The sequence below is a fragment of the Chiloscyllium punctatum genome, chromosome 3 (genome assembly GCF_047496795.1).
Source record: "Chiloscyllium punctatum isolate Juve2018m chromosome 3, sChiPun1.3, whole genome shotgun sequence".
In the NCBI taxonomy this organism is placed as follows: Eukaryota; Metazoa; Chordata; class Chondrichthyes; order Orectolobiformes; family Hemiscylliidae; genus Chiloscyllium; species Chiloscyllium punctatum.
The window spans coordinates 35,021,621-35,036,569 of record NC_092741.1 but is presented as its reverse complement, the minus strand read 5'-3'; the positions used below and the strand labels follow the sequence as shown (position 1 = coordinate 35,036,569).

General features: G+C 45.1%; 1 protein-coding gene across 1 annotated transcript in view; it reads left to right on the top strand.

Moving 5' to 3' along the window:
- Positions 1 to 6,184: 6,184 nt before the first annotated feature.
- polr1b (RNA polymerase I subunit B) overlaps positions 6,185 to 14,949 on the top strand; it is a 41,099-nt gene continuing 32,334 nt past the window's right edge. Inside the window, exons 1-2 of the mRNA XM_072551391.1 lie at positions 6,185 to 6,439; positions 14,231 to 14,398. Coding sequence (XP_072407492.1) covers positions 6,218 to 6,439; positions 14,231 to 14,398 — 390 coding nt within the window. The 5' untranslated portion in view covers positions 6,185 to 6,217. The remainder of the gene's footprint in view (positions 6,440 to 14,230; positions 14,399 to 14,949) is intronic.

The following is a 14,949-nucleotide window of genomic DNA, read 5'->3' as shown; positions in this document are numbered from 1 at the left end:
CCAAAAGACCAACAAATGTAGGCTGCTAGGAAGAACTCAGAAGTATCTGTTTGGAGAAGGGGTTTGCACAGAAAAAAAAACATTGAAACCAACCTGGAGAGCAAATTTACAGAGGAAGATACAAAGGGAAGATTTGACAGCTGGCTGGTCTTGAAATTTGAACTTGTCTGCAAATCTTAATTGAGGGTTTTATCGGACCAGTGTATTTTTTTTGGGGGGGGGGGGGGGGAGGAGGAGGAGGAGGAGAAGAGGTAAACGATAGGTTTAGTTAAATGACTTGCAAATAGTTGTTAGTTAATTATTCTCAGACTTAAAAATTAACTTTTATTTTTTAAAATACTGACTTTAGGGATAGTTCTTTGCCTCAAATTTCACGGATTACTGCACCGGGGTAAATCTTTTCTGTGTTGCTGGTTTAAATTATGACACAGGGTAAATCCCCTTCCTAACAAGTTTAAGGTCTTTTTTGGAAACAGACCAAAAGTGTTCTGCAAAGTGGTCACCCTGTCTACGCTTCGTTTCCCAAGGTAGAGGAGACCATATTCTGAGCAATGAATGCAATAGAGTAGATTGTGTGAAGTGCAGGTAAAGCACTTCATCTGGAAGCTGTGTTTGGGCCCTTGGATACTGAGATGGGAGAAAGTAAACAGACAGGTGTTACACATTCTGTGGTTGCAGAAGGTGGTTCCATGGGGCTGGAATAGGGAGGTGTTAGGGGCGAAAGAAGAGTGGACCAGGGCTCAGAAGGAATTGTCCCTCTGAAAGGCTGATAAGGGGAGGGAAGTGTGTGTCTTGGTCATGGTATCTTGCTGGAGGTGATGGAAATGGCAGCTAATGATCCTCTGGATATGGATGCTGGTGGGATGGTAGGTAAGGACAAAGGGGACTCTATCACCGTTCCAGGAAGGGAGGGCATGAGGGCTGAAATGTGAGATATGGGTTGGTCCCAGCTGAAAGCCTGATCAACAACAGTACTATGGAATCCTTGGTTGAGGAAGAAGGTGGACATCATTGGAACAAATGTGACAGAAACAGAATAGAGTTTTTACAGAAAGCAGGGAGTGAGGATGTATAGTCCAGGTAACTGTCTAGAGGTTTACAAAATCATGAGGGGCATGGATAGGATAAATGAACAAAGTCTTTTCCCTCAGGCAGGGGAGTCCAGAACTAGAGGGCATAGGTTTAGGATGAGGGAAAAGATATGAGGCCTAATGGGTAACTTTTGACTCAGAGGGTGGTACATGTATGGAATGAGCTGCCAGAGGAAGTTGGGGAGGCTGGTACAGTTGCAACATTTAAAAGACATTTGGATGGGTATATGAATAGGAAGAGAGTTTGGAGGGGTATGGGCTAGGTGTAGGTAGGTGGGACTAGATTGGGTTGGGATATCTGGTTGGCATGGATGGGTTGGACTGAAGGGTTTGTTTCCATGCTACACATCTCTATAACTCTATCTGGGTTATGGTGGCCAGTCTATCCCTGGAGTTAGAACATTACAGCGCAGTGCAGGCACTTTGGCTCTCAATGGTTTCACAGGTCATTGCAACAATCTGAAGTCTATCTATCCTACACTCTTTCATTTTCATCTATGTGTTTATCCAATGTAAATGCCCTTAAAGTTGGCAAGTCTACTACTGTTGCAGGCAGTGTGTTCCACACCCCTACTACTCTCTGCATAAAGAAACTACCTCTGACATCTGTCTGAAATTATCACTCCTTAATTTAAAGCGACGTCCCCTCATGCTAGCCCTCACCATTCGAGGATAAAGGCTCTCACTGTCCACCCTATCTAACCCTCTGATTATCTTGTATGTCTCAATTAAGTCACCTCTCAACCTTCTTTTCCTCTAACAAAAACAGCCTTAAGTCCTTCAGCCTTTTCTCATAAGACGTTCCCTCCGTACCTGGCAACATTCTAGTAAGATGCTCTACACCCTTCCCAAAGCTTCCACATCCTTCCTATAATGCAGTGACCAGAATCGTATGCAATACGCAAGTGTGGCCGCACCAGAGTTTTGTACAGCTGCAGCATAACCTCTTGGCTCCAAAACTCAATCCCTCTATCAATAAAAGCTAATGCACAGTATGCCGCCTTAACAACACTACGAACCTGGTTGGCAACTGTCAGGGATCTCTGTCAAGGACACCAATAGCCCAGTACTCTTTTTTTTTCCTGTTGTTCCTTCCAAAGTGAATCACCTCACGCTTTTCCGCATTAAACTTCATTTGCCAGCTCTGCAGTTTAGATATGTCCCTCTGTATCCTGCAATATACTTCAGCACTATCCACAACTCCACCGACCTTCCTGTCATGCGCAAATTTACAAACCCATCCTTCTATGCCCTCATCCAGGTTGTTTATAAAAGTGACAAACAGTGGTGGCCCCCAAAACATCCTTGTGGTACACCACTAGTAACTGAACTCCATGCTGAACATTTTTCATCAACCACCATCCTGTATCATCTTTCAGCAAGCCAATTTCTGTAACAAAATTCTAAATTACCCTCAATCCCATGCCTCTATGTGCAATAGCCTACTGTGGGGAACCTTATCAAATGCCTTACTGAAGACCATATACACCACATTAACTGCTTTGTATATCTGTTTGGTCACCATCTCGTAGAACTCTAAAGTTTGAGAGGCATGACCTACTCTTCTCAAAACAGTGTTGACCATCCCTAATCAACTTATTCCTCTCTAGATGATTATAAATCCTTTCTCTTATAACCTTTTCCGCAACTGAAGTAAGGCTCACTGGTTTATAATTACCAGGGTTGTCTCTACTCCCCTCCTTGAACATGTGGATAACATTTGCAATCCTCTAATTTTCTGGCACTATTCCTGTAGGCAATGGTGACATAAAGATCAAAGCCAAAGGCTCTGCAATCTCCTCCCTGGTTTCCCAGAGAATCCGAGGATAAATCCATCCAGCCCAAGGGACTTAGCTGTTTTCACACTTTCCAGAACTGCTAACAGATCCTCAATCCAGTCTAGTTTAGTAGCCTGTATCTCCATATTCTCCTTGACAACATTGTCTTTTTCCAGTGTGAATGCAAATTAAAAATATTCATTTAGCGCTTCCCATATCATCTCAGACTCCACGCACAACTTCCTATTACTATCCTTGATTGGCCCTAATCTTACTGTTGTCATTCTTTTATTCCTGATATACCTATCGACAGTTTTAGGGTTTTCCTTGATCCTATCTCCCCATGACTTCTCATGTGCCTCCCTGGCTGCTCTTAACTCTCTCTTTAGGTCTTTCCTGGCTAACTTGTAACACTCAAGTGCCATAACTGAGTCTTCACGTCTCATTGTAACATAAGTCAACTTCTTCCTCTTGACAAGAGATTTACCTTCTTTGATTGTGGAGTCATAAGGGTCATACAGCATGGAAACAGACCCTTTGGTCCAACTTGTCCATGCTGACCACGTTTCCCAAACGAAACTGGTCCCACTTGCCTGCATTTGACCCACAACCCTCCAAATGTTTCCTATTCATGTACCTTTTCAAATGTCTTTTAAATGTACCTCAAGGCTCATGCAGCTTTGTAATTCTTTTCCCTGCGGTTGGGGAGTCCAGAACTAGAGAACATAGGTTTAGGGTGAGAGGGGAAACATATAAAAGAGACCTAAGGGGCAACTTTTTCACACAGAGGGTGGTACGTGTATGGAATGAGCGGCCAGAGGAAGTGGTGGAGGCTGGTACAATTGCAACATTTAAGAGGCATTTGGATAGGTATATGAATAGGAAGGGTTTGGTGGGATATGGACTGGGTGCTGGCAGGTGGGACTAGATTGAGTTGGGATATCAGGTCAGCATAGAGGGGTTGGACCGAAGGGTCTGTTTTCATGCTATACATCTCTGACTCTATGCCTCAATAACTACTGCCCAGTGGCTCTAACTTTGGTGGTCATGAAGTGCTTTGAAAGGCTGGTAATGGCATTAATCAACTCCAGCCTCCCCACTACTCTTGAGCCACTCCAATTTGCCTATCAGGCCAACAGATCCACATCAGATGCCATATCACTTGCCCTTCACTCCTCCCTAGAACATTTTGATACAAAGAACAACTACATAAGAATCCTACTCATTGACTACAGTTCAGCCTTCAACACTTATCCCCTTGAGACTGATTACTAAACTTAGTGATCTCAGACTAAGCCCCATTCTCTGTAACTGGATCCATTGTCACTAACATTCAACACTGGAGCCCCCCAGGGGTGCATACTCAGCCCACTACTGTACTCACTACATACCCATGACTGTCACCAGATACCAGACGAATGCCATTTACAAGATTGCTGATGACACCACCATGCTTGGTCGAATCTCAGATGGCGATGAAACAGACTACAAACAGGAGGTGGAAGAGCTGGACAAATGGTGCACTGAGAACAACCTAGCTCTCAATGCCAGCAAAACCAAGGAACCACATTATTGAATTTTGGCAGGGTGTTATTCATGCACCCTTCCTCTCCACCACCACCCCTTCCTCCAAGGACACGTAGTAGCTGTTCCTTGAATAAGCTCCACATTTCAATTGTGCCCATCCCCCGCAGTTTCCTTCCCCATCCTAAATCTTGCTCAATCGCATCATAATTGCCTTTCCCCCAGCAATAACTTGCCCTGATGAAGGAGCAGTGCTCCGAAAGCTAGTACTTCCAGATAGACCTGTTGGACTATAACCTGGCACTGTCCAACAGCGGCTCCTCCACATCATAGGAGGATCAGCAACATGGACCTGGGCAGCAGCAACAGCAGTCTGAGTATCACTCATATGGACCAGGTGATTTAAAAAAAAATTCCTCTCTGAGCCTTGAGAGGTTTTGGAACTCTCGTTCTGAAAAGGTGGTGATAGCCGAGCCTTGAAGACTTATAAGGCGGTGGTTTGAGGTTTCTTCTAAAGCAAGGTGGTGAAAATCAGGATTAGGCAGGAATGAAAATTTGAGTTTAGAATCAGAATAATTTGTGATCTCACTGAATGGTGGCGCAGGCTTGAGGGGCTGAATGGCCTACCCCTGGTTCTGATCTGTATGTCTGCATGAAAGCAGCAACTAGACAGGGGCATCACCTACATGGATCCAGGTATTGACAATCGAGGCATCAAAAATATAGACCCTTAGCCACAACCCAGACACCAGTGCTCTGAATAGCAAGAGCAAATATTAGCCTGGCCCTTGGTAGTTCCTCATTTGGTTGGGCTGGCCTTTATTCACCAGCTACTCCCCCTAGTTTTCCTAATTACTATTGAAAGGTGGAACACAGAAGGGAACTACACCACACAAATTCCTTTGAAGCTCAGTCAACATCCTTGCAGTTTTTTTTCTCTTCATTTATTTGTTGACTTGTCTATATACTGTTTCAGGAAACCATTTTGACATATTGGACAACAACTGACCCATCTAAAGAACGCAAACTATAGTATTTCCAGTCAATATTTGGAAAGTTAAAGATCCCATTACAACTTCCCTGTTACTCATGCTCCTATCCAGAATTATCGTTGCTATTCTTTCCTCTACATCTCTGGAACTACTTGGAGGCCTATGGAAAACTCCCGACAGAGTGACCTCTCCTTTCCTGTTTCTAACCTCAGCCCATACTACCTCTATAGACGAGTCATCAAATGTCCTTTCTCCCACTATAATACTGTCCTTGACTAACAATGCCACACTTCCCCCTCTTTTACCATCTTTGTTCTTAGCTGAAACATCCGAATCCCTGAACCTTCAACAACCATTCATGCCCCTGCTCTATCCATGTCTCCGAAATGGCTGCAACATTGAAGTCCCAGGTATCAAACCATGCTGCAAGCTCACCCACCTTATTCCGGATACTCTGGCGTTGAAGTAGATTATAGTCTGCACTCTCAATAAATGCCATCAAAAGGTACACAATGTATGGAACTGTGCTTACGTGTTTCTGTTTGACGAGTACAACAGGCTACATTTATATTTTGATTACTGTGAAAACAAAGCTGGTTAAATATAATGGAAGTTCCATTCTCTCCCAATTAACTAATTTATATTATATATATTTTTTGAATAATACACACGAAAGTCAAAGCTGTCTGTTTAAAATGAACATGGGTTGAGGCTCAACCCTTGAGTTGAAAGTGCAGCATTGCATTCCTCTCCGTGTGCGCACGCGGCGATCCTGAAGCGGAACCTTTGTCGTTTGCAGTTGTTCCCCTCCGGAACCGCTGTCTGGTTGGACATGGCGGACAAATGGGAGCAGTTGTGCGGTGAGGAGAGGCTCCGGCCGAGCCTGAAGAACCTGACAGAGCCGGGGCTGAGGACCGGCCGAGTGAGCCTGGGTCTGGAAGCGAACCCGGGGCGGCGGTGGCAGCAGCAGTGGCGGGCCTTGCAGGAGTTGGTCGCGGCTCACGTGGACTCGTTCGACCAGGCGGTTAGCGAGGGGCTGGCGCGAGCCGTGCAGGTGAGCGCGGGCCCAGAGCACGTGCCGGGGGGGAGGGGCATGGGACTACAACCAGGACATTAGAGTTGAGGCTTCAATATGTCCAGGGACAGTGGCACGAGATGAAGGTCACAGGGTCATCGAACCATAGGAGGCAGCTACCATAGGAGAGTGTCAGTGGAAGGGTACTGTTGGGGACGTCTGGAGAGGAAAAAACGGAGGGCTTGGAGGCCCTGGTCATGGCGAATGGAGGTGTAGAGGGATTGGATATCCATGGTGAAGATAAGGCGTTGCTTCCACTGACCCTCTCATTCGTTTGGCCGAACTGGTCCTCACCCTTAACAATTTCTCCTTTGAATCCTCCCACTTCCTCCAGACCAAAGGGGTAGCCATGGGCACACGTATGGGCCCCAGCTATGCCTGTCTCTTTGTTGGCTACGTAGAGCAGTTGATCTTCCGTAATTACACCGGCACCACTCCCCACCTCTTCCTCCGCTACATTGATGACTGCATTGGCGCCACCTCGTGCTCCCGCGAGGAGGTTGAGCAATTCATCAACTTCACCAACACATTCCACCCTGACCTTAAATTTACCTGGACTATCTCTGACACCTCGCTCCCCTTCCTGGACCTCTCCATCTCCATTAGTGACGACCGACTTGACACTGACATTTTTTACAAACCCACTGACTCCCATAGCTACCTGGATTACACCTTTTCCCACCCTTTCTCTTGCAAAAATGCCATCCTGTATTCCCAATTTCTCCGCCTCCGCCATATCTGCTCCCAGGAGGACCAGTTCCACCATAGAACACACGAGATGGCCTCCTTCTTTAGAGATCGCAATTTCCCTTCCCACGTGGTTAAAGATGCCCTCCAACGCATCTCGTCCACATCCCGCACCTCCGCCCTCAGACCCCACCCCTCCAACCGTAACAAGGACAGAACGCCCCTGGTGCTCACCTTCCACCCTAGAAACCTTCGCATCAACCAAATCATCCACCGACATTTCCGCCACCTCCAAAAAGACCCCACCACCAGGGATATATTTCCCTCCCCACCCCTTTCCGCCTTCCGCAAAGACCGTTCCCTCCGTGACTACCTGGTCAGGTCCACACACCCCTACGACCCATCCTCCCGTCCTGGCACTTTCCCCTGCCACCGCGGGAACTGTAAAACCTGTGCCCACACCTCCTCCCTCACCTCTATCCAAGGCCCTAAAGGAGCCTTCCACATCCATCAAAGTTTCACCTGCACACCCACCAATATCATTTATTGTATCCGTTGCTCCCGATGTGGTCTCCTCTACATTGGGGAGACTGGGCGCCTCCTAGCAGAGCGCTTTAGGGAACATCTCCGAGACACCCGCACCAATCAACCAAACCGCCCCGTGGCCCAACATTTCAACTCCCCCTCCCACTCTGCCGAGGACATGGAGGTCCTGGGCCTCCTTCACCGCCGCTCCCTCACCACCAGATGCCTGGAGGAAGTACGCCTCATCTTCCGCCTCGGAACACTTCAACCCCAGGGCATCAATGTGGACTTCAACAGCTTCCTCATTTTCCCCTTCCCCCACCTCATCCTAGTTTCAATCTTCCAGCTCAGTTACTGTCTCCTTGACTTGTCCGACCTGCCTATCTTCTTTTCCACCTATCCACTCCACCCTCTCCTCCTTGACCTATCACCTTCATCTCCTCCCCCACTCACCCATTGTACTCTATGCTACTCTCTCCCCACCCCCACCCTCCTCTAGCTTATCTCTCCATGCTTCAGGCTCACTGCCTTTATTCCTGATGAAGGGCTTTTGCCCGAAACGTCGATTTCGCTGCTCGTTGGATGCTGCCTGAACTGCTGCGCTCTTCCAGCACCACTAATCCAGTAGTAGTCTGAGTATCAGTCATATGGGAGAAAGTGAGGACTGCAGATGCTGGAGATCAGAGCTGAAAATATGTTGCTGGAAAAGCGCAGCAGGTCAGGCAGTATCCAAGGAGCAGGAGAAGAAGGGCTCATGCTTGAAATGTCGATTCTCCTGCTCCTTGGATGCTGCCTGACCTGCTGCGCTTTTCCAGCAACACATTTTCAGTATCAGTCATATGGACCAGGGTATCAGTAATGAACACATCAACAACACCTGACAAGGCTCTTGACTGACAGAGGCAGAGAGGATGTTTTCTTTCATAAGAGTATCTTGAATTAGGAGTCGGGGTCTCCTATTTAAAACCATGACGAGGTGATTTCTTAAAAATTCCTCTCTGAGCCTTGAGAGTTTATGGAACTCGTTCTGAAAAGGTGGTGGTAGCTGAGCCTTGAAGACTTGTAAGGCAGTGGTTTGAGGTTTCTTCTAAAGCAAGGTGGTGAAAATCAGGGTTAGGCAAGAATGAAAATTTGAGTTTAGAATCTGATCATCCATAATCTCACTGAATGGTGGCACAGGCTCGAGGAGCTGAATGGCCTACCCCTGGTTCTGATTTGTATGTCTGTATGAAAGCAGCAACTGGACAGGGGCATCAGCTACATGGATCCAGGTATTGACAATAGAGGCATCAAAAATACGCAGCAGTAATGTAGGATCTTAGCCACAACCCAGACTTGCTCTGAATAGCAAGTGCAAATGTTAACCTGGCCCTTGGTAGTTCCTCATATGGTTGGGCAGGGCTTTATTCTAGTTCTGTGCTGTGCATCTCTATGACTTTATCACTCTAATGCATTGTGACAGCAATATGTACCAACTACAAGATGCATCCTTCCAACTCACTAAGGCATCAAGACAGTTACAGAGTCCAGATTAGAGTGGTGCTGGAAAAGAACAGCAGGTCAGGCAGCATCCAAGGAGCAGGAAAATCAACGTTTTGGGCAAAAGCCGTAGTTTCCCTCATTACTGTTGAACGGTGGAACACAGAAGGGAACCATTTCACCACTCAAGTTCCTTTGAAGTGCGGTCAACATCCTTGCAGTTTTTTTCTCTTCATTTATTTATTGAATTTCTTCTTGAATGAGATTATAAAGCTGTATCAAATCTCATCTTTATCTTCAAGAGCAATCACACCTCCTCCAGTCTGCCAGTCTGACAGAGGCAGAGAGGATGTTTTCTTTCATAAGAGTATCTTGAATTAGGAGTCGGGGTCTCCTATTTAAAACCATGACGAGGTGATTTCTTAAAAATTCCTCTCTGAGCCTTGAGAGTTTATGGAACTCGTTCTGAAAATGTAATCCCTCGTTATTGGAACTATTCTATTTCTTTTTGTATTTTCTCAAAAGCCTTTGTGTCCTTCCTTAATTGGATGCAGTACTCCAGATTGGACAGCACTGATATTTCATTTAGGTCAATTCTGGCATAACATCTTGGCATTTTTACCTGACTATTAAATCCAGAATCCAATATTCTTTCTTAACTGCATTATTAGACTGTTTTGTCAGCTTCAAAGCTTTCTGCACAAATGTCGGGTCATTCCATTCCTCTCAGTTGTTCTGTCCTACTTAAAGTCAAAAAGTGTGGCACAGGAATGTGATGAAGAGCATGTGCTCGAAACGTCGACTCTCCTGCTCCTCGGATGTTGCCTGACTGGCTGTACTATTCCAGCACCACACATTTTTACTCTGATGTCTGGCATCTGCAGTCCTCACTTTCTCCTACTCTCAAACTTGAGCTAATCCAAACATGTGTGTTCTAACTCAAACAAAGTACCATTCACCTGCCAGCTGCATGCTCATTGGCCTATATTGACTTACAATGCCTCAATATTAGAATTCTCATCCTTTGTTCTCAAACTGTCTTCTGGTCACACCTGTTCTCTCTAATCTCCTCTAGCCTTATGTCCTTCCAAAATCTCTACTCTAATTGTGGAATTTCACATGCCTAGAACATAGAACATAGAACAATACAGCACAGAACAGGCCCTTCGGCCCACGATGTTGTGCCGAACTTCTAACCTAGATTAAGCACCCATCCATGTACCCATCCAAATGCCGCTTAAAGGTCGCCAATGATTCTGACTCTACCACTCCCACGGGCAGCGCATTCCATGCCCCCACCACTCTCTGGGTAAAGAACCCACCCCTGACATCTCCCCTATACCTTCCACCCTTCACCTTAAATTTATGTCCCCTTGTAACACTCTGTTGTACCCGGGGAAAAAGTTTCTGACTGTCTATCTATTCCTCTGATCATCTTATAAACCTCTATCAAGTCACCCCTCATCCTTCGCCGTTCCAACGAGAAAAGGCTGAGAACTCTCAACCTATTCTCATACGACCTATTCTCCATTCCAGGCAACATCCTGGTAAATCTCCTCTGCACCCTCTCCAAAGCTTCCACATCTTTCCTAAAGTGAGGCGACCAGAACTGCACACAGTACTCCAACTGTGGCCTAACCAAAGTCCTGTACAGCTGCAACATCACTTCATGACTCTTGAATTCAATCCCTCTGCTAATGAACGATAATACTCCATAGGCCTTCTTACAAACTCTATCCACCTGAGTGGCAACTTTCAAAGATCTATGTACATAGACCCCAAGATCCCTCTGTTCCTCCACCTGACTAAGAACCCTACCATTAACCCTGTATTCCGCATTCTTATTAGTTCTTCCAAAATGGACAACCTCACACTTGGCAGGGTTGAACTCCATCTGCCACTCCTCAGCCCAGCTCTGCAACATATCTAAGTCCCTCTGCAGCCGACAACAGCCCTCCTCACTGTCCACAACTCCACCTATCTTCGTATCATCTGCAAATTTACTGACCCACCCTTCGACTACCTCATCTAAGTCATTAATAAAAATTACAAACAGCAGAGGACCCAGAACTGATCCCTGCGGAACTCCACTTGTAACCGGGCTCCCGGCTGAATATTTACCATCTACCACCACTCTCTGACTTCGACCGGTTAGCCAGTTTTCTATCCAATTGGCCAAATTTCCCTCTATCCCATGCCTCCTGACTTTCCGCATAAGCCTACCATGGGGAACCTTATCAAATGCCTTACTAAAATCCATGTACACTACATCCACTGCTCTACCCTCATCCACATGCTTGGTCACCTCCTCGAAGAATTCAATAAGACTTGTAAGGCAAGACCGACCCTTCACAGATCCGTGCTGGCTGTCCCTAATCAAGCAGTGTCTTTCCAGATACAATTTTAATTGCTTTACCATTGGCATAGTGATAATGCCACTGGAAAAATAATCCAGATGTTCTTGGAAAATCACACCTCAGCAGGTGGTGAAATTTGAATTCAGTGAAAATCTGGAATTAAAAGCTAGTCAAATGGTGGCCATGTTAATTGCAATAAAAATTCATCTGGTTCATAAAGGGTTAGAAATATGGAAAATAGGAACTGGCCTCCAGCATTCAATATAATCATGGTTGATCATTCTACTTGATACTTTTCTTGCTTTTGGCCTATTCACCCATCCCTTTAGTGAAGGAAATTTGCTGTTCTTACCTGGTTTGGCCAACATGAGTCTTCAATCCCACAGTAATGTTGTTGACCCTTAACTGCCTTCTCTAAATTAGTCCAGAGAGCCAGTCAGGTTAAAGGCAAATGGAGTTTGGCAATTAATGTTGACTTTGCCAGTGGCACTCATGTGCAAGAATGAATAAATAAGTCTTTGTTGCTGTGTTTTTCAGCAGCCTAGGTTCTATGCTTTGGGGTTACTCCAGAAATCTCTCTGCCTCTCCATCCCTGTTTCATCTTTAAAAATGGCCCTTAAGTACGCTTCTTTGACTAAGCCTTTTTTTAAAAAATCTTTTTCGTAGGATGTGGGCATTCATAGGTCATCGTTATTGCCTGTCTCTCATTTCCCTTGAGAAATCCGTGTCAGTTGTTTTTTTGAGTCACTGCATTCTCACACACTATTCATACACCTACAATACTGTTAGGAGGGAGTTCTAGGATTTTGCCTCCACAATGGTGAATGAATAGTGATGTAGTTCCAGGTCAGATGGTGTGAAGCTTGGAACTGAACTTGGTGTTTCCATATATTTGCTGCCCTTGTCCTCAAGGGTGAAAAGATCGTGGGTTTGGGTGGTCCTGTCTTGATAGGCGAAAGTGAGGATTACAGATGCTGGAGATCAGAGTCTAGATTAGAGTGGTGCTGGAAAAGCACAGCGGGTCAGGCAACATCTGAGGAGCAGGAAAATTGACGTTTTGGGCAAAAGCCCTTCAGCAAGAATGAAGGGCTTTTGCCCGAAATGTTGATTTTCCTGCTCCTTGGATGCTGCCTGACCTGCTGTTCTTTTCCAGCACCGCTCTAATCTAGACTCTGTAACTGTCTTGATGCTTTGATGAGTTCCTAGAATGCATCTTGTAGTTGGTACACATTGCTGTCACAATGCATTAGAGTGATAAAGTCATAGAGATGTACAGCACAGAACCAGAACCTTCGGCCCAACTCGTCCATGCTGACCGGATATCCCAACTTAATCTAAGCCCATTTACCAGAACTTGGCACATATCCCTCTAAACGTTTCCTATTCATATACCCATCTAGATGCCTTTTAAATGTTCCTCTGGCAGCTCATTCCATACTTGCACCACCCTTTGTGTGAAAAAGTTGGTCCTTAGGTCCCTTTTAAATTTTCCACTCACACCTAAACCTATGCCCTATGTTCTGGACTCCCCCACCCTATCCATGCCCCTCATGATTTTATAAACCTCTATCAGGTCACCCTTCAACCTCTCCGCTCCAGGGAAAGTAGCCCCAGCCTATTCAGCCTCTTATAGCTCAAACCCTCCAACCCTGGCAACATCATTGTAAATCTTTTATGAACCTTTTCAAGTTTCACAACATCCTTCCGATAGGAAGGAGGCCAGAATTGCATACAGTATTCCAGAACTGCCCTAACCAAATTCCTTTACAGTTGCAACATGACTCCACCCCCTTTCTCCCCCCCCACTCCCCTCTTTTCTTCCTCCTCTCCCAAACCCCCCCCCCCCCCCAACCTAAATACTCAATGCTCTGACCAATAAAGGACAGTATACAAAATGTCTTAGTCTGGAGGGAATGATTGTTGAAGGTGGAGAATGGGGTTGCGTATCAAGTAGGCTGTTATGTTTCAGATGGTGTTGAGCTTCTTTAGTATTGTTGAAGTTGCATTTATCCAGGCAAGTAGAGAGTTTTTCAAAATAGTAGATTAGAACAGACTTTGAGGAGTTGAGAAATGAATTGCTTGAACTACAGAATCTCCAGTCTCTGACCATTTGTACTAATATCTCATGATTGGTCCAGTATCAAATATTGTTTGATAATGCTCCTATGAAACACTTTAGGATGTTAATGATGTGAAGGAGCTGGTGTTGGACTGGGGTGGATAAATTTAAAAATCTCTCAACGCCAGGTTATGGTCCAGGTTATATTTGGAAGTACTAGCTTTTGGTGTGCTGCTCTTTCACCAGGTAGCTGTGGAGGGGGATCAAAAGACTCAGAATTTATAGACAAGGATTACAATGTCATGCAACTGAAATGATATATTAAATAAACCTAGATTGCTGTTAAATCATTCATGTTCTAGAATAGGTTGCAGGTTTCGATTCATTAATATTTAAATCCCAGAACTTCTTTTAAGTCACATTCCCGAGGTAACTTAAGGTTTTATATATAAAAAAGGTGACAGCTCAGAAAGTGCAATAAAAAGGTCAGGATGGTATATAAATTTAAAGTGTGAGGTTAGAGTGTCTATAAAGTGTAAAAAAAAAATTTAAGGTGAGCATGCGGTCAAGAATTTTGTGTCGTTTCAGCAAAATGCATAGTATCAACGCAACTTCCTTTTAAACTTCTAACTGACACATTTGTTTTGAATGTGCTCACCACAGGCCATTCCTCCATTGGAGTTCAATTATAGAAATGAACGGATCAGCCTGGCCTTTATGGATGCTTTCATCAGCCCTCCCATGGTGTCAAAAGGTAGCATTTGCAATGACCTAAGAGTCTACCCAGCAGAGTGTAGAGGACGACGGAGTACTTATAAGGGCAAGTTAACAGTAAGTATTGTTAGTTCTGATCCATTATGTCTGTTATAAGTTAAAAATGCAATAAAGATTTATGAGGATGTTATCAGACTAGAGAGTTTGAGTTATAAGGAGAGGCTGGGACCTTTTTCACTGGAGGGTAGGAGGTTGAGGTCTTGAGGGGTATAGGTAAGGTGAATAGCAAAGGTCTTTTCCCTCAGGTAGTGGATTTAAGATGAGAGGAGAAAGCTTTAAAAGGGACCTGAGGGGCAACTTTTTTACACAGGGTGATTTGTATATGGAGTGAACTATCGGTGGAAGTGATGGATGCAGATACAGTTACAACATTTAAAAGACGTTTGAATAGCTATGTGAATAGGAAAGGTTTAGAGGGATATGGACCAAATGCAGGCATGTGGGAATAATTTAGTTTGGGAATCTTGGTTGGCATGGATGGGTTGGACCAAAAAGTCTATTCCTGTGCTGTATGACTGTATTGGCTGCTGGAGTTAGAATTGATTTGGCTACATGCTATTAACGCCTGCTTAGGGCTAGACCTTTCCAACTGGTGCTACTTTTAACAA